The following is a 19,837-nucleotide window of genomic DNA, read 5'->3' on the forward strand; positions in this document are numbered from 1 at the left end:
ACTCAGAAATCTGCCTGCCTCTGCCTCCCAAGTGCTGGGATTAAAGGCGTGAGCCACCACCGCCTGGCGGTTGGTTGGTTTTTTGAGACAGGGTTTCTCTGTGTAGCCCCAGCTGTCCTGGAACTCACTCTGTAGACCAGGCTGACTTCAAACTCAGAAATCTACCTGCCTCTGCCTCCCAAGTGCTGGGATTAAAGGCGTGAGCCATCACCGCCCGGCTCTATTGCCAGATCTAAATGAAGGACTGCGTTTGAGTGAATGTGACTCCCTTAAGGCTGCACAAGTGTCCAACAGCCCCGTGTGCAGTCTGGTCCTCCATTTGAATTTCTAGTAGCTTCTGAACTTAGGACACCTATCTGTTCTCAGTGGACAGTGTGCTGTCCCGAACAGTGATTCTCACAATGTGGTCTAGGGAACCACTGCTCTATATGGCCTGTAACTGGCTTCAGGAGAATGGGCTCTGAGGGAGGGCCCAGGTTCATGCTTCCTGTAGCACCTGGGTAAGATGTGTAATCCCAGCCCCTTATGCCACCAAGTCAACAGTGTGGTCAGCCTGGGGGGGTCAAGGACAGGAGATTGAACTATGTGAATAGTAAAGCTAAGGACCTGGCATTGTTGCTAAGACCTATGAGCCTCAAATACAAGTGTGAGTATCATTCATTCACCCAGGTATTCAATAAACAAAAAACAAAAACAAAAAAAGACCCCAGGGGCTGGAGAGATGGCTCAGTGGCTAAGAGCACTCACTGTTCTTCCCAAGAGGTCCTGAGTTCAATTCCCAGCAACCACATGGTGGTTCACAACCCTCTGTAATGGGATCTGATTCACTCTTCTGGTGTGTATGTGAAGACAGCTGCAGTGTACTCGTATACAAATAAATAAATATTTAAAAAACAAACAAAAAATTCAGGAGGCAGAGGCAGGTGGATCTCTGTGAGATGGGGGCCAGCCTGGCCTATAGAGCGTGTTCTGGGATAACCAGAGCTTCAAGGAGAAACCCTGTCTTCGGAAAAACAACCAAACAACAACAACCCCCCCCCCAAAAAAAAAAACCCTGCTGTGTGTAGAAAGCATCTCACTTGCGCTGCTCACTTGGGAAGCTCTGTGCCCTGTTGACTGTCTAATCCTTTTTTCTCACAGGCCCTCGTGTGTTCCACTTTCATTCCTCTCATCTCCGGCCTAATCCCTCCTTCCTTCCGAGGTGAGGTAAGTGTTGGGGGTCATTGGGCAGCTGAGTGTTTGAGGCCCCCATTTGTAGTGAGCTGGGCTCTGGCTCCCATGACTGCATCTCACTGCAGAGCTGGGATCTTCAGTCGTGAGGACAGAAACCATGCTAGGTAGGCCTTCCCAGCAGACTGATCCACAGACTCCCCCCACCCCAGGCCCCCCTGGAGTTTCCTCCACCTCCTACCTGCTGTCTGTTGGCTGCATTGGCCTGGCTCCCTTAATCTGCTATTAGCACCCTAGGGAGCCTCCTGATGGCCTAATTAAAGTATAAGATGCTTAGGAATTAAATTACTCCTTGTTTGGTAGTTGATTTTCATGGGAATATGGGCTAACTGTCTATTTCTTTTTTAATTTTTTAGGCAGGGTCTTACTATGTGACTTTGGCTAGAACTCTCTAGGTAGACCAGGCTGGCCTTAAACTCACCAAGAGTTTACCTCTGCTTGACTCTGCTGCCTAAGTACTAAGACTAAAAGACAAGTGTCATCACACCTAACAGTGAAACAATCTACATTTTCTTTTGTTGTTGTTGTTTTAAGTTTCTTGATATATGAGGATCTGCTTGAGTGTATGTACCATGTGTGTGTTCTTTATGGGAATAGCCCAGAACTAGGCTGCTAAGAACCCTGGCAATTAAGCACATCTTTGTTCTTGATACTGGTCCCCAGTCTTCTTGTGACATAATGTAGGCATGTGATCTTTCCAGAACTAAGTGGAAGGGACCCAGGAGCATTATGGCGATGTCCCTACACTCCTTAGAATGCACTCCTAGATTTTCCTCTAGACAGGCGAGTCAAGAGTTCAAAGCCAGCCTTAGCCACATAAGACTCTGTCATGACACAGTGACTTCCACAGGTAATCCCAGTAATCAGGGACTGAGGCTGGAGGGTCATGAGTTCAAGGCCAGCCTGTAACCCCCTCTCCCCACAAGAAAAGTACTGCTGGAAAACAGGCTCAATTGAAGACCTTGTCCTAGATCTTCCAAAGGGAGTCTGGTTTTGAACCTATGGCCATGTGTCTCCTTGGCGTAGGGTTCATATCACACACTATCCCCAGTATATATAACACCCTTCATTTATATGGCCCCTTTATGCACACAATAGGGACTCACCTATGGGTGTCCACCTGGCATTAGGATGTGGGAAGCACACCATGGGGTGGACTCTCATCTCTATGTGTCTTTGCCTGGCACTTTTGCATGGGGCGTGGGGCATCCTTGGCAAGAGCACACAGTAACCTTGAAAGTCAGAAAGAAGCTCCTGGAAGAGTGGTTCCCAGACCACCATATTGGCTGCAGTGTCTTGTAAGACACTTAAGCACATTATCCTCTGTTTCCTCCTCTTCACAGAGGTACGTGGACGGAGGAGTGAGCAACAATGTCCCTGTGCTGGATGCCAAAACCACTATCACGGTGTCCCCTTTCTATGGAGAGCACGATATATGCCCCAAAGTCAAGTCCACCAACTTCCTTCACGTGAATATCACCAACCTCAGCCTCCGCCTCTGCACTGGGAACCTCCATCTTCTGACCAGAGCCCTCTTTCCATCTGATGTGAAGGTGAGCCAGATGCTGGGGTGCCACTCTCTGCCCCCCTAGGTAGCTGGGGACCCCAGTTAGTCCCTCCATGAGTCCACAGAAATAAATTATGTCATGATGGTGACTCAGAAAAGATTGCTGTCCTAAAACTGGGTTATCATCCCCTTGGCCATAGGCTCTACCAGGGATCACATGGACAGACTCCCCTTCCAGGGACTCAGGGCTAAGAAGTCAGAGGTAGTGCCGGGCGGTGGTGGCACATACGCCTTTAATCCCAGCACTTGGGAGGCAGAGGCAGAGGCAGGCGGATTTCTGAGTTCAAAGCCAGCCTGGTCTGCAGAGTGAGTTCCAGGACAGCCAGGGCTACACAGAGAAGCCCTGTCTGGAAAAAAGAAAAAAAAAGAAAAGGAAAGAAAAAGGAAAAAACAAAAACAAAAACAAAGCAAATTGAGGGCTGGAGAGATGGCTTAGCACTTAAGAACACTGGCTAGTTGACCCCCCCACCCCGGTGAGGGTGGGTAACCCCACATATGTGGATCAATAAACCTCATGTTATTGCAACAACAACAACAACAACAAAAAGAACACTGGCTATTCTTCTAGAGGTCCTGAGTTCAATTCCCAGCAACCACAGGGCAGTTCACAACAATAATTGGATCTGATGTCCTCTTCTGCATGCAAGCATACAGGTAGTCAGAGCACTCATATATAAAATACTTAAATAAAGTTTTAAAAAGTTTTTAAAAAATGAGCTAGAAAGATGGCTTAGAGGTGAAGAACATTCTCTGTTCTCATAGAGGACCTGAATTTGATTCCTAACACCCATACCAGCACACAGCTGCTTGTAAGTCGAACACCAATACCTGTGGCTTCTGTGAGCTCTTGTATATACGTGAACATACCTATACATGCTGGGCAATAGTGGTGCACATCTTCAATCCCAGCACTCAGGAGGCAGAAGCAGGCAGATCTCTGTGAGTTCAGGCCAGCCTGGTCTACAGAGCTAGTTCCAGGACAGCCAGGGCTACACAGAGGAAACCCTGTCTCAAAAAACCAAAACCAAAAACCAAAAAACCAAAACAAGCCCAAAAAACAAAGCAAAAAAACCAACAACCACCCCCCTAGAGAAAATACCTATATAAAAAAGTAAAAAGAAATCTTAAAAACACACCCACAAACAAGGTGTGCTGGCACATTCCTTTAATCCCAGCTTTCAGGAGACAGAAGCAAATAGATCTTCGTGAGTTTAAGCTAGGCTACAGAAACAGACCCTGCCTCAAAATCAAACACAAACAAAAAAACCATGGGCCTTAAGATGTGCTGGCTGCCAAGCATGAGTACCGAGTTCATCCATGGGAACCCACAGAGCAAGAGAAAGTAATAATTTCCTGCAAATTGTCCTGATTTTCATGTGCACACGTGGACACACGCACACATAACACACATTAAATACTTTGAAATGAAACAGGAGCAAGGCCCCAGACGTTTGGATTTTCTCTTTCTGTGGTATTAAGGACGGGAGTCGGGGCCTCACTTACACAAGGCAAAGGTGGAATAATGAGCCACGCCCCCAACCCGCACTTAAGGATAAGGCCTTACAGCTGAGCCACACCTCTGTGTCCTCACTGGTGGGTTCTGGGCAAGAGCTACCCTGATGAGCCATGCCCCCACTTCAGAGCTCTTTTCATTTTGGTTTCTGATGTGATTCTGAGTTGCACCATGGCAAGGAGCCACCCCAATCGGGGTTCTCTTTTCTGATAGGTCTTTTAGTGCAGTGATCATGTGTTGAGAAAACCTGGCCGCCAGTACCCAAGTTGCTCGCCAATCATGATGCTCAATGGTAGACCAGGGATAGTAGGGTAGTACCATGTTGACTACAGTGACAAGGCTTAGCCCCAGGCCGAGGCCTCATGGAACACTGCTCCTGCTGGTAGAGGAGACACTAGAACTGAGACTTGGGGAAGGGCCTCTAAGCCTTGGATGTCCTAGGTCCTCAGAGGGCATGGCAGTCAAGCCCCAGTGGTTCACCTGCCTGATTTGCTTGCAGGTGATGGGAGAGCTGTGCTTTCAAGGGTACCTGGATGCCTTCCGGTTCCTCGAGGAGAATGGTAGGTCCTGGCTGGGGGTCACTGTCATCCAGCCTCATGGCCTTCGCAGAGCCTCGGTTTACCTGCTTCTCAGGCCTGTGGAATAGGAAAACTTTGTCCATGTTCTAGATGGGCTAGGGAGGAGAGGCCAGCAAGGCAGAGGCAGCCATCGTGCCGCAGAGCTGACGGCATTGTGGGGCCCCTCCTCTGCAGGCAGCTTGTTTCTTTTTCTTTGAGCTCTTTTGCGAGCCCTTAGTGTAATGGACTGTTTGACAGGGTTCTGGGTGAGGTGTCAAAATCTGCTCCCTAGACAAATGTGGATCCCGCCCACTGGACGAGATTTCTTCCCAGCAGGCACCTGACCCCTGAGTCATCCAAGCTCACCTGGGTGACCAGGTTGGGCTGTGTATATGTAGTCACACAGTGGGATGGCATTCTGACATCATGACTGTCATGTTTACATAGGCATGTCCTATAATTACACAGTGGGGAAAGCTAGCCCTTCTTGAAACATACCCATGCCATAAGCCAGGCTTGGTAGCATGGGCCTGTCATCTGAGCTACTCGGGAGGCTGAGGCAGGAGGATTGCAGTTCAAGGCCTAGCTTGGTTGCCAAGAGAGCTGAAAACCAGTGGTGTGTGTGTGTATGTGTGTGTGTGTATGTGTGTGAAACATATATATATATATATACATATATGTGTGTGTGTTTTATATGTGTGTGCATATATGTACATATATGTATACGTACATATACATATACAGCTAGGGATATAGCTCAGTGGTAGTGCTACTGTGCATGCCTAGTATATGGAAGGGCCTGGGTTCAGTCCTTAGGCCTATCAGGAAAAAAAAAGGAAGAGAAGAAAAAGAGGGAAAGGGGAAGAGCAAAAATATTGGTAGATACTTAGCTGGCAGGGGAGCTACCATGATCACGAAGGTGGTTTTCCCAGGGCGAGGCTTATCCATTGCACTCCGGATGTGCTGACTCCTGTGATTTCCCCAAATGTGGGAAACTCGACGGCATAATTTGTGGTAGTGGGGGACTGCGTTCTCGCTCTCCCCTGAAAAAAAAAAAGATTGGTAGAACATTTGCCCAGCATGTACGGCTTAGAAGCACATTATGGAGACAGAGAGGAAGGACCCTTTTGTCAGGACAGATGTGCGTTCCTTACAGAAAGCATCCCTGTATGCTGAAGCAGGCTACCACAGGGCCGTGGCGAGAGCCTCTGCAGCCGTGAGCCAGTCTGAGCTGCATGGTGAGACCTTGGCTCAAAGGGAAGAAGCAAAAAGCACAGAGAAGAAGAAAGACAGAGTCAAAGAGAGGAAGACAGGCGGAATTGGATGGGGCTCTGCCTGCCTCTCAGCACTTGACAGCCATGTGACAGAGGGTTTTATCCTGGACACCAGAGCGGGCTCTGCCAAGCAATGGCTGTGTGACTTTCAACAAGCCAGCGTCCGTGCTTGTGGCTCCTGAGCTGACAGCTGTCCTATGTGGGGCTTTACTGCTGTGAAGAGGCACCGTGGCCATCACAAGTCTCATGAAGGAAAACGTTTACTTTTTTGCTTACAGTTTAGTTTAGGTTTAGTCCACTGTATCACAGCAAGAAGCATGGCCGCTGTCCGGGCAGACGTGATGCTGGCAGTAGAGCTGAGAGATTATGCCTGGATCGGCAGGCAACAAGGAAAGACTCTGTCACACTGGGCACTGGTTGAGCACATGACCTCAATCAAGGCCCACCTCCACAGTGACATACTTCCCATAGGCCACACCTACTCCAACGAGGCCACACCCACTCCAACAAGACCACACAAACTCTAACGAGGCCACACCATAGGAATCAAACACCTGAGTCTATGGGGGCCGTTCCTATTCAAACCACCACACAAGTAGACCTGGTGATTCTGGTACCTGTTGATTGGCCACTGACTGCCGCTGCTGTTCAGGGCCTGGAATCTGTGCTCATCCTGCGAGAGGAGAGTTATTTGTTCACTGTAGTATTTTACTTTAAAGCTTATGAAGAATTGCAGAGAGAATTCCACACAGCTAGGGATTGAGGGGGTGAGCCGGGCGCACAAACCACACTCCCGTCTGCCTGACTGCGCACACCACACTCCTCTCTGTTCTGCTGAGGAGTCGCAAGCACAGACGCTTGTTCAAAGTCATACGGCCATCACTTGACAGAGCCCTCCCTGGTGTCCAAGATTAAACCCTTAACCCGGGCTGGAGAGATGGCTCAGAGGTTAAGAGCAAATGACTGCTCTTCCGAAGGTCCTGAGTTCAAATCCCAGTAATCACATGGTGGCTCACAACCATCCATAATGAGATCTGACGCCCTCTTCTGGTGCATCTGAAGACAGTTATAGTGTATTTTCATATAATAAATAAATTAATAAAAATTAAAAAAAAAAAACCCTCAACCCACACCTGCATGGGATTATAGTAATGGCTTCCCTTCCCTGCTGCCAGGGGTGCAGTGGGGCCGGTAGATGATGATTGTCTCCCATCTATCCTTTCCTTAGTGGGTATCTCCGTGTTTTCTGCAGGCATCTGTAATGGGCCCCAGCGCAGCCTGAGTGTGTCGCAGGAGGAGATGACGCCAGAAGCCTGCTTGGAAAATGGCAAACTTGTGAGTGACAAGGTGCCAGTCAGCCTATGCCTTACAGATGAGAACATCTGGGAGATGCTGTCCCCCAAGCTGAGCACAGGTACTGCTGTTCTGGGGCGGGATGAGACCAGGGCATGCCAGCCAGTGCAAGGGACTGGGCCGCCTGCTGTTTGTGATGTATTTTATCTCATTGACTGTCGAGTAGATTCTAAATGTTCTGAATGCCTGTGTCCCTCAAAATTCCTGCGCTGACAGCAGAATGGGGGGTTATCGTTAGGAGGTGAAGCCAGTCCAAGGCAAGCCTTAGCTACATCGTGAATTCTGGTCAGCCTGGGCTACATGAAATCCTATCTCAAGAACAAAAATAATTCTCATACTGAAATCCAAGCCCCCAAGGGGATGGATTTGGAAGGCAAGCACTGGAACAACTCCTGAGGGCAAGGCCTTCCACGTGAGATTGATGCCATAAAGAGGGCCAACCCAGCCAGGTGGTAGTACCTCACACCTTTAATCCCAGCACTTGGGAGGCAGAGGCAGGCGGATTTCTGAGTTCGAGGACAGCCTGCTCTACAGAATGAGTTCCAGGACAGCTAGAGCTACATAGAGAAACTCTGTCTTGAAAAAAGAAAAAAAGAAAGAAAAAAAGAGGGTCAATAGATATCCTCCAGTCCTTCAGCCCACAGAGGTGCAATCTGACCTGGGACTCCACCAGACACCAGTGATTGCTGGCACCTTACCACTTGGCCTTCCAGCATTCAAGGAGGATGTGGCCTCCGTGTTTGTTGTTTATAGAAGTGCCTGGGTAACGCTGTGACAGTTGGTCTGATCCACCAAGTCAGACAGACTAGTCCACAAACCAGCTTCCTGCTTGGCCCAGGATAGGCTCGGCCATGAATGGAACCCAGTGTCTGCCCTCCAGGCAGTAGCTGTTCAGTGGGAGGTATCAGGAGGTCATCAGGGGGAGAGCGAGCCAGCTGAGGGGCGGGGGTGTTGTCAGGGAAGCTGTTGTGCTCCCTCAAACTTATCTGGAAACATGGAAGAGTCATAGACTGAAGCCTTAAACACGTGCCAGGAGTGGGAAGGGGGTGGGGGAGGGAGAGGGAGTCTCACTGTGTAGCTCACTCACACCTGCGCAAGGTTCCCAAGTGCTGGGATTAGAACCACCACACCCGGCTTGAGTTGGATCTCATCACCGTCACTGTGAGAGAAACAGCTCACAAGCCCCAGTGTGTGCCATTTGAGCAGCTGCCTGCCCTCTGACTCCAGACTTCCTGTACTTCAGAGCCAGTCTGAGCCCTGTCAGAGGGGCTTGAATCCTGGGATTCTCAGGAGCCATTCAGAGTTGTGGTTCCAAATTGCCTCTCTCTCTCTCTCTCTCTCTCTCTTTCTCTCTCTCTCTCTCTTTCTCTCTCTCTCTCTCTTTCTCTCTCTCTCTCTCAGCTTTGAGTGAAGCTATTAAGGACAGGGGGGGCTACCTGAACAAAGTCTGCAATCTCCTGCCCATCAGGATCCTGTCCTACATCATGCTGCCCTGCACTCTGCCCGTCGAGTCGGCCATTGCTGCAGTCCACAGGTGAGTGTCGAGGCATGGTGTGATAATTCAGTGAGCTGATAGTGGCTTCAGCCCCGGCTGGCTGTATGTCACAAGATGGAGCCCCTGGGAGAAGGGCCTCTTTCCTTGAGCCATGGCTATTTGCAGCATGGTGTGTGCTCTGAAGCCATCTGGAGACTCATAGAGCTAGCTCTATGGCTTTTAACCAGCATCTGGTCCCAGCCATTCATGATCTCCTGGGGAAAATGAGAGCTAGACGCCACTACTCTATAGCAACCGAGCTGGTGAATTAGAAGGGCAGGCCTGGAAACAGGTCCCTGCTGTCCCTTGGGCCTGTGGTTAGAATCACAATACTGAGCTGAGAGGCCCATTTCCCTCTGGCCATGGTTGCGAGTCAGAGTTGGCAGTGAGGTGGTCCAGGGACTTGGGAACAGGCTCCCTCTCAAACAGCACAGCAGGTCCAACATCTGGCTGCATCCCTTCCACAGCTGTGTGGCCCTGGACTAATGAAGGTGCCTCTCTGGGCTTCAGCTTTTCTTTGTAGAAACTGTGCTCACATGTCCAGTTAGCAGTGGGGATTTGTTTTCAAGTTGGCTTCTCTTGTTGGAAACTTCTGAGCGTTTGGTTTGGTTGTCACCACTCTGGAATTCTGGGTATTTTCATAGGCTTACCAGTTAAGCAAGGTCAAACAGGTAAACATCTCAGAAATGTTTTGAGCATCACGCCAATGCTCAGAATGCTTCAGCCGTTTACACCGGGTGTGGTGGCGCCCACCTGCAGTCCCAGCGCTCTGGATAGAGGCTGAGGCAGAAGAGTCAGGAATTCAAAACTATACTGGGCCACAGAAGTAGTCAAGCCAAGCTTGGGCTATGGATAGAGACCATGTCTCATAACCAAAATGTGTCCAGGGAATGTAGCTCAGTGGTTGAGTGCATAGTTAGCATGGTTCAATCCCTATGTTACCATTAGGAAGGAGGAGGGAGGGAAGGAGAGAGATAGGAAAGAAGAGAGGGAAAGGGGGGAAGAGAGAAAGGAAAGGAGAGGGGGAAAGGGAAAGAGAGAGGGAGGGAAGGGGAGAGGGGAAGAGAGGGAGAAGGAAAAAGGGAAGAGGCAGAGAGGGAGGGAGAAGAGAGGGGGAGAGGAGGGAAGGAAGGGGAGGAGAGAGAGAGAGGAAAGAAGAGAGGGAAAGGGGGAAAGAGAGAGGAAAGGAGAGGGGGAAAGGGAATGAGAGAGGGAGGGAGGGGAGAGGGGAAGAGAGGGAGAAGGGAAAGGAGGAGAGGCAGAGATGGAGGGAGAAGGGGGGGGAGGGGAGGGAGGGAAGGAGAGAGGGGGAGAGGAGGGAAGGAAGGGGAGGAGAGAGAGGAAGGGAAGGAGAGGGAGAGAAAGGAGGAGAGAGAAGAAGGGAAGAAGAAGGAAAGGAAGGAAGGAGAGAAAAAACAGAGGAAGGGAGAGGAGGGGGGGAGAGAGAGGGAGAGAGAGATAAAGGAGGGGAACAAAAGAGTGGGTGTGTTATCTAGAGGTTCTGGATGTGCCATTTGCCCTGGACTTCTCCTGGTGTCCTTATTGTGTCCAATCTGGGTCCATGCCTCAGGGAGAGGACCCAGCCCTGCCCTTCCATTTCTTTGGATCCTGTCTCTTTTTCTTGGCATTCCCCCTTGTTTTTCTGAAGCGGCGGAGCCTTCCTCTGAGAGCCTATGGGGCTCCGTGCAATTAGTCATGACTTCCAACTGTTCTCCACCGATGGGGCCTGTAGGTTCTTGGTCTTTCTGCCCCTCCTCGGCCAGTCTTTCTTTCCACAGACTGCAGCTTTCTCAGCCAAAGGCCCTCTCTCTCCTGGTTTCTCCTGGTTTGGGGACATGACCTTCTGTAATTATGGCTGTAGTTTCTTTTTTCCTGTGGCTGTTTCTCCACTCTCCCTGAGACTCTCGAGAGATGCTTTGCCTGGAACTCTGTAGACCGGGCTGTAGACTAGGCCGGCCTCAGACTCACAGAGATCTATCTGGTTCTGGCTTCTGAGTGCTGGGATTAAAGACATGCACCTTCGCTGCCTGTCAGGGAACCTTCTCTTTTCAGTCCTTTGGCTTCTTGCCTCCAATCTGACATCTTCTCAGGTTTACCTTCCAGTTCCACCCTCTGGGTTTTAACCTTAACAGCAGGCGTGAAGTGCTCTGCTCTGACCTGTCCAGCAGGTGTGAAGTGCTCTGCTCTGACCTGTCCTTCCCTCCGGTTCCTTTACTTGAGCATTCTCAGCTTGCTTTGTGGGTGCAGGGAGAAGGGTATTGGGGGTGTGTCTGTGGAAGTGGGTGTGCCTATATGTTGAGGGGTATTTTTACTTTTATTTATGTCTGTTTGCATTGACTGATTGATTGATTGATTTTTGTATCTATGTATTGATTGATTTTGTGTCTGTGTGTATGCATGTGTGTGTGTGTGTGTGTGTGTGTGTGTGTGTTAACACAGGGTCTCACTGTTGTGAGAACAAACAGGCTGGCCTTGAATTCTAGCTCCTCCTGCTTCAGCCTCCTAGTGTCAGGGTGGTAGAGCTGTAGCACCTTCCTTAGATGAGTGCCCTGGCCTCTTCCAGCTCTAGCAGGACCACAGCCTCTGTGTGGAGGTCAGAGGACAACTCTCAGAAGAAGTCGGGTTTTCCCCTTCCATCGTCTGAGCCCTGAAGGTCAGACTCAAGTTGTCAGACAGGGCAGAAAGCATCACTACCTTGTGAACCATCTCTCCACCTCCTGTGCCTGTACTTCTGCGACAGAGTTCTAACTCTGTAGCCCAAGCTGGCCTAGACCTTACTGTGTAGACAAGACTGACCTTAAACTCAAATCAGACCTCTCCCATGCATGCAGGGTGTAAGGTATGATTCACACACCCCCATCCACTTATGTTCTTATATGAGGGGCATCAGCATAGCTCCCAGGCAGGGAGTCATGCTGATTCGTAGGAAGCAGGTCTCCCTGGTGGGTAGGGGGGAAGGTACTTCCTCCCTGTCCCCCCTGGAGGCTTGAATACAAGGCCAAGTCTGACTGTGTCACCAGTGCTTTGCAGTGTCTGGCTCCCACCCCTTCTGGCTGAGGCTATGGAATCTCTTAGCCAGGTCAGCAGTTCATACTTGCAGCCAGCTCAGCTGCTTAGGAAGCTGAGGGAGAAAAAAAACCAACCAGGAGGTCTAGGTCAGCTTGTCAAGAGAGACTGTGTGAAAAGAAAGAAAGAAGCCAGGCCTGTCTCCCTGCTTCTCCTCACTCTGCTCCCATGGCAAGCCTACCCATCGTGTGGGTCTGCTCACATACTTGCTTGCCCCCCTCATTTGTATCTTAGGGTGTTGCACAGGCCCAGCCTTTAGTTTCTTCATCAAAATCCTGGGGCAGCTTTACGGATCCAGTGTCCCCCTTGAACAGCTTCTACACCGACGTAATACATTGAATTAAGTCGAAGTTACTGTAAAAAGGCAGGTTTATTGGGGCAGCTCTGGGTGGGTTCACCAACGTCACAGAAAGGGGTCAGTGAAGTTGTGGAAGTTGCCAGGCTGGGCTCCAGTAGAGGCTGCTGGGGGTTGGGGGAGGGGAGATGTGAAGTGATGGTTATTTGGTAACTTTAGGGCCTTGTACGTGGGTCTTAGGCCCAGGGTTTACTTTGGAATCTAGAACTGGGAGCTGACTTTGTCCAGTGTGTTGTATGGGCTTTTGCAAGCATGGGCTCCTGGTCAGGAGAGAAGGGGGGTGTCTCTTGGCTCATACCATCTTACCTGTGTCCCCAAACCTCCAGTCTACACCCCTCTGGAATCAGATTCCGGCTCTGGGGAGGGTCTTAGCAGCAGCTTACCTCTTGTCAGAGTCTACAGATAGTTTTGGCCCCCATGATGCTCCAGTTGGCTTCCTAGTGGCTGTGCACAACTGCCTTCTAGGGAGAGCATAGGCCTCAGCTAGCGCTTGCCCTCAACCTTTGAGAAATTAGGTAGACTCACCCCAAGTTCCTACCTTTCCACTTCATTTCCAGGAGCTTTCTGGAACCTTAAATGGCCCGTGTGCTTTAGAGGTCTTCAAAGGTTTGCTTTTGTCCTGATATCCCAAATATGCCTTAGGGAAGGTATCAGATAGCCATTAGAGGTGATGCAGGCAGCTCACTCAGATGAAGGTCACTGTTGGGACTGCTTTTTAGAAAATTATTATTATTATTATTATTATTATTTTTTTTTTTTTTTTGGTTTTTTGAGACAGGGTTTCCCTGTGTGGCCCTGGCTGTCCTGGAACTCACTCTGTAGACTAGGCTGTCCTCAAGCTCAGAAATCTGCCTGCCGCTGCCTCCCAAGTGCTGGGATTAAAGGTGTGCACCATCACTGCCGGCTGGTTTAATCTTTAGTGTATATCTTACAGTGAACCCATGTGTGCATGTGATATTTGTGCACATGTACCTATATGTGCGTGTGTGTTTGTGGAGTATGGTGTCTGTTATGAAATATAATGCGGGGTTAAGGGGACACCTGGAGGGCCTCATACCAAGGTGTTTCCCTGAGAAATCCCACCATGCGACAGAGCTGGTATAAGGGAGGTCTATTGTGGGCCTAGGGAGGGGGAGCCAGCCAGAGAAGGACAGAAAGAGAGAAAGGGAGGCTGGCCAGGAACATGTGGGAACAGAGAGAGAAAGAAAGTGAGAAAGAGGGGGAGAGAGAGAGAAGGGGGGCTGGGGCAACAGTCCTCTTACGAGCTACCAGATCATCCACACCCCCCCACAAACACACACACACCCGTGGATGGTAGCAATGGAAGTGGGCGATGACCTGAGCTGTTGCTAGGTCTCTGTGGCTAAGTCCCTGGGAGGAGCCTACTGGAATCACCTGTCAGCCACCAATGGCGTCCTTGGCTTCCTTCTCACAGGCTGGTGATGTGGCTCCCTGATATCCAGGATGATATCCAGTGGCTACAGTGGGCGACATCCCAGGTTTGTGCCCGGATGACGACGTGCCTGCTCCCCTCTACCAGGTAAATACTTTGACCCAGCATATGTGAGCCAGATGGAGGGAATCTCTCTTTAGACCTGTTGTTCCCAGAGCTCTTAGGGTCAGAGCTTGGGTTGTGACAGCCCTAACAAGCCAGGCTCAGCTACCTGTCCCCAGCTTGCCGACTAAAGAAACCAGTAGCAGAGAAAGCAGATTTATTCGAAAGTAACGAGGTTCAAGCCGAGCCCCCTCCCCCGTTAATCTTTAGGATACCAACAGAAGGTTTAGGTTTAAATAGAGATGCACATAAACAGTCTTAATCAGGGTGTGGTAGCCTGCCTACCATTGTCTGGGCTCCAGTCTCTCCTGCAAAGTTCCTACTTTCCCTCCCTAGCCTGAGATTCCTGGGGAAATCCCAATTCCTTGGCTTCCACAGTACCAAAGGGCTGAGAGCCATAGGGAGGGCACAGCTGCCTCGTGAGCATGCCTCTCCTGCCAGAACAACTACAAGGTTTTGTGCTCTGGCTACATGTGAACATTCTAGCAATGTCTGACTCGGTGTCAAGCGGGTGACAAGGAGCACGTTGCTGTGGATGGGACCCATGGTCCAGGTGAGGGCTTGTTGGTGGGTGAAGCTGTGGGTGTTCAGGTGGTGGAGAAGGCCTTGGGGGACAAGACTGTCACCTCAGCACTGGAAGCAGGAGGAAACTGTGGCTCTGGGCTGCACCTCTTCAGCGACCAGTCATGTGATGGTGGACTCGGTTTGGCCCCACACTCTCTGTATCTGTAGAAGTTACTGCCGGTTCTTCCTCCCAGTCCCAGGCTCCCAGAAACATGACTCAGACTCAAAAGATACTTACAGATACCTTGGCTGTATAGGTAGGCTCTTCTCAGACTAGATATAACTTAAGATAACCCATTAATTTTAACCTCTATCCCGCCACATGGCTGGTGACCTGTGCTCAGCTACCAGGAGTCCATCTCTTCACATCTTTCCGGATAAATCTCTAGCTCTGGCTCTATCCCATAATTCTTTGTACCTCCTGGATGTCCTACTTTCTATTCTACCTTTTCCTATAGGCCATGTTTTTTTTTTTTTTTTTTTTAAGTGACAGGTGATACATCCATACAATCTACAACATATTCTCTCTACAGACATGTTAGGTTTTGAGTGAAGTATGGAATTCTAGAGAACTCTGAGAGAAATTACTGGGGGAGTAAGGAGTATATTAAGTTTATTGGAGGAGTTTTTAATGCCGTGGATAGACAAGACAGAAGGGTAGCAACATAGTGAGGGCTACCAGGGAACTCAGGCCCCAGCACCAGAGATAGACTCATGGTGGAGTGTTTGAAGAGAGATTCTAACCCCACACCGCAGAGGAGGGAATCTCTCTTTAGACCTTTTAAGGCTGAGGGGGGTTGACAGCAAGAGCCTACAGCCAGGCTGGAGGCAGGGAAGGGGTGGGGAACAGGATGTAGCCCCTTTGACGCAGACTCACTTCTCAGGGAAAATCTTACGAGTCTGTTTCTGTGAGGAGACCTGAGCAGGGTCTGGATTCTGACATCAATCACATCCTTACAATACTGACGACCCGAGAGCCTTGGGAAGGGCCTGCAATCTTACATCCTTTTTTCCTTTCAGATCCCGAGCATCCAAGGATGACCGTCAAACACTCAGGCATGGACATCACCCACCTCTCCACAAACTTCAAGGCAACTCTGCTGGTTTGTAAATTGCTGGTCTCCATGCTTCCAGTGAACTTGGACATTCTCTCTGTGGATGGTCCAGGAGGGGCCAAAGCTGAGGGCACCCTGCCTTCCACCCCACGTCCAGCTTGACCTTTATCTGGAGCAACCGTGTCTAGATGATGGGTGGGTGAGGGATGCTATACTCTCTGTTTCCCTCTGGGAAGGGTTTGGTTACTTCTGGAGGCAGCTAGGAAGTTTCTCTCCAGGAGCTGAGCCTGTGAAGCTGCCCCTTGGTGCTCTGTGGTAACCTCATTGCCTGTGACCGCAGGATCACGGGATCTGGGCTAAATTAGTAGTTCATAGAAACCAAAGACAATAATTTGGTGTTTAGAAAGCTACTTTTGGTCTGGGTGAAGGCTGGTGCTTGAGAGCTAGTGCAGAGAGCAAGGTCAAACTGTCTCTTAGCCTGTGAATCAATGGGGACCCCAAGGGCATCCATGTTTGGAAACAGGAATCCAAACTAGGCAATCTCATGCAATCTCGGAAGGAAAATTTTTCAGGAAGTGTGATAGGATGGACTGTGGCTGTCTCTAAAAAGGGCCCGTCGGATAACTTATTACGCCTTTGGCTCTTACTAAAAGCATTTTATATAAACACACCAGGGAATGTATGGTGAACTATATGTATGATCAGTGACGTGTGACTAGAATTAACCTTAAAATAAAATCTCTTGTATGTAGGGATGGAACAACATAGGTAGGGAGCGCAGAGGACCTCTGCCTCCTCAGCCTCAGCTTGCTCACTTTCTTCTTTTCCTAATCTTTGTATCGTCATCAGCCATTACCACCTCTCTCCTTCCCCATCTACTGCACCAGCCTTAATGGGGATAAGTGCCCACTTTTCTCAGGTGTACTATACAGCTGTGGGTGTGGTGTGTGTTTCGTGTAATTCAGACATTAGATTAGAACATAAATAAGCAAGCAGACAAACAAACAAGGTGCTGCCCACACTGCTGAGCGCTGACAGTGAAGGTGTGCGTCTCCCATGCCTGAGTCTCCTAGATTCCTAGTGAGTGAGCTCCAGGTTCATGCAAGCGCTTCGGGAGGAATCACATAATCTCAGCAGGGTTGATCCTGACTGGATAGAGAGGGCCTCTGGGGGAGAGAATGTGGTTCCAGAGGCAAAGTGTCTAGGCTACTGTAAGACTGTCCCAAGGAAAGAAAAGAACCAGGAGCTGGGGTGCAGCTCAGTTGTTAGAGGCCTTCTCTAGCATGAGCGAAGCCCAGAGTTCAATCTCAGCACCATATAAACTGTGGAGTGACAGGCAGTGACATATGCCTGTAATCCCAACATTTAAGCAAGAGGATCAGAAGTTCAAGGTCATCCTCGACTACTTAGGGAGTTGGAGGTCAGCTTTGGCTAAATGAGGCCCTGCCTCAAAAAGACAAACAAACAAACAAAAAAATAGCAGAAACTTTTGCCTTGCTTTGAGCTGCCCCTTTCTGGAAGTTTCTCATCAGTAGAGAATATTCCTGTCACCCTATCAGACAAAACTCCCACTGGTTTGGAGTCCCTGCATTCTCAGAACACCCGGTGTCAGACAGTGACCAGCAGGGAGAAATGTCTTGACTTGTAATGTAAGCCTTTAGCAAAGCTGGTTTAAAAGCAGGTGTGGGTGTGTTTATGCAAATGACTATGCAAATTAGCAGACTAGCTGAAGGTTTGAATGGATACAAAAATAACCATAACTGTTTAAGGGAAAAGGGTCCATAATAAATGTGGGGACAAAAAATAAATAAATGTGATTTTTAAAAAATGTATTCTTTGTCTCTTTGGCCCCTCCTACAACTAAAAGGGCCTGCGGGACAGCTTCCTCTCTAAGTTTGTGTCCTCCCCTGTAGTCATGCAGGCTGGATGTCCCCCACACAGCAAAATACAGGCCTGGGTTGATGCTGCATAGCCCAGGCTGGTCTGGAACTATGCAACTCGAACTCACCTGAACTTTTCCATTCTCCTGCCTCAGCCTTCCCAGTGCCATGTTCACACACCACCACACCAGCCTGCAATGTGCACTGTTAGGAAGCACTGGGAAAGAACGAAGGTACGGTCTCCAGAACACACTGAGGGAAATTCTGGAGCAAATAACTGTGACAAAGGGCTGGGTGCGTGTGACTCTGGCCACAGGTGAGGCCAGTGAGGCCAGCCTCGAAGACTACAGGAGCGCTCAGGTGGCACACCTAGGAAGGGCATCCAACACAGTGGGATAACCTGGACAATGGCTTGGATGGTCGTCAAAGTGTTCAAGGCTTCAGTTGTCCGCAGTGTAATGCCAACAACAGGGTAGGGCAGGGATAGTTTCTGATGAAGGAGTCCACTTCCCAGCTTCCCCTTGTGGACTAGGAAGTCATTTACCTCTATAAGGGGCTTCTTCTCCTGTAGCCATTTGACCACCTGTATATGTGGGTGACGGAAGGCTCCCTCATTAGTTAATAATCCTACCTCAGACCAAGGCTCCCTCTTTCTGTCTTCTTTCCCTCTACAGCAGCTTTTTAATAATCTAACAGGGAGAACAGGTGAGGGCTCAAGTTATGTTTTAAGTTTAGATCACTGTGCTTGAGAGACCCTATAAAAACAAGCAAAAAAAGCCTCTAACCTGTAAGTCCCACTTGCCCCAGGACAGATGACTTCCTGGACTGCTGGAGGCTGTTGTCCACGTAAGATAACTTCTGCAGACAAGCTTGGTAGCCCCAACTGCACAGGATGTGTTGATCACATATAGGCAAGAGGTATGTAGGCAGGAAGTATATCAGAATGGATGCTTGCCTCCAATGGATGAAGGCAGAAAGTAGCCTTATGAGCTTTGCCTTTGTAAACAATTTGGTGCCATAGCCTGGGAATTCTGGACCTAGAATAGTGTCCATTGTCCTGGCCATTATTTAATAGAGCTTACTTAAAATTTGTCTCAAAAATTGTCACAGTGGTCCTATTTCCGGCTACTGGCATTAACAGATGTATGTGATGATGGGAGAATGACTCTGGGTCCTTAGGGCTCTTTTGTTTGTTTGCTTGAGATAGGATCTCTCTGTGTAGCCCTGGCTGTCCTGGAACTCTCTGTGTAGACCAGGCTGCCCTTGTCCAGCCCTCTCTGTTTTGAAAGTCTGTCTTTGGGAAGGAAAGTAGCAGAGGACTGCCGTTGGGTACCCTAGATTGGGGTTGGATTGGAACATAGCAATTACTTAGGAGTTCCTGCATGGCGCCAGGCTCAGATTCACAGGAACATGGGCCCCACCTTTGCAGATGCTTAAAGAGAAAAAGGTCAGGAGTCTCCCTGAGGGAAAGGATGGAAACGGAGCTAGGCTTCAGCAGTCAAGCGTAGTGGTGTCAGGTTGACTGCAGGTCAGAGGACAGGAACCCTAAGTCTCCAGCAAACTGCAGTTCAGGGCTATGAGTGGCTTTTATTACATTGTTCTTTGAGGCACAGTAGCTCTTTCTACTACCAAAACACAAACACACAGGTGTCTGATTTATTTATGTAACCACCCTCACCCGAACACTCAAGTGAGCTCCATTCACCTTTTAAAAAAATATATATCTGGGTGGGTAGTGGTGGTTCATGCGCCTTTATTCCCAAAACTTGGGGGGCCAGAGGCAGGTGGAGCTCTTTGAGTTCAAGGCCAGTCTGGTCTACAGAGCAAGTTCCTGGACACTCAGGCCTAGACAGAAAAACCCGTCTCGAAAAATAAAAAAAAAAAAAAAAATGGGGAAAGTGATGATGTAATTATACTTTAATTGAAATGTGTCATACACATACATTTCTGAGTAGTCTGGGAAGGCGATATTTATTCTTTGTTTTAAGATTGTACTCCGAGAGTCTGTTCGCTCCTAACACCATGTGGGTCTGGGGGATTGAACCACGCTGTCTGGCTTGGAGGCAAGTATCTTTACTTACGGAACTCTCTTTAAAGACGCCCCCACTGCACTTCACTCCCCGCCCAGACCCTTCTTACTGGACTCGAGGAAGGTGTGACGGTATTGAACCTAGCCAGGCTCCATGGAGCACACACTCTCTCTTCCCTGCGCCCTTCTGGTCACACCTTAGAAGTGGAACTGAGGCTCCAAGGTCTAGACCGGGGTAAGCCACCATGGAACGACGCGCTCAGCTCCTTTGCCTTTCCACGGACAGGCTCTGCCCAAACCCGCAG

General features: G+C 49.4%; 1 protein-coding gene and 1 non-coding gene across 3 annotated transcripts in view; both read left to right on the forward strand.

The window, feature by feature from the left end:
• Pnpla3 (patatin like phospholipase domain containing 3) overlaps positions 1 to 17,455 on the forward strand; it is a 21,464-nt gene extending 4,009 nt beyond the window's left edge. The window contains exons 3-9 of one of the 2 annotated variants that reach the window (XM_031351317.1): positions 1,141 to 1,206; positions 2,574 to 2,783; positions 4,810 to 4,870; positions 7,394 to 7,555; positions 8,896 to 9,028; positions 13,885 to 13,989; positions 15,589 to 17,455. In XM_031351317.1, the coding sequence (XP_031207177.1) occupies positions 1,141 to 1,206; positions 2,574 to 2,783; positions 4,810 to 4,870; positions 7,394 to 7,555; positions 8,896 to 9,028; positions 13,885 to 13,989; positions 15,589 to 15,679 (828 nt within the window). In that variant the 3' untranslated portion in view covers positions 15,680 to 17,455. Of the gene's footprint in view, positions 1 to 1,140; positions 1,207 to 2,573; positions 2,784 to 4,809; positions 4,871 to 7,393; positions 7,556 to 8,895; positions 9,029 to 13,884; positions 13,994 to 15,588 lie in introns of those variants that run through there. The other variant, XM_031351325.1, reaches the window with a different exon arrangement.
• Positions 5,750 to 5,913, forward strand: LOC116082856. Its single transcript, XR_004115484.1, has one exon. It is a non-coding gene; the product is annotated as a U1 spliceosomal RNA (small nuclear RNA).
• Positions 17,456 to 19,837: the final 2,382 nt, after the last annotated feature.

This window comes from Mastomys coucha, unplaced genomic scaffold (genome assembly GCF_008632895.1).
Source record: "Mastomys coucha isolate ucsf_1 unplaced genomic scaffold, UCSF_Mcou_1 pScaffold11, whole genome shotgun sequence".
NCBI lineage: Eukaryota > Metazoa > Chordata > Mammalia > Rodentia > Muridae > Mastomys > Mastomys coucha.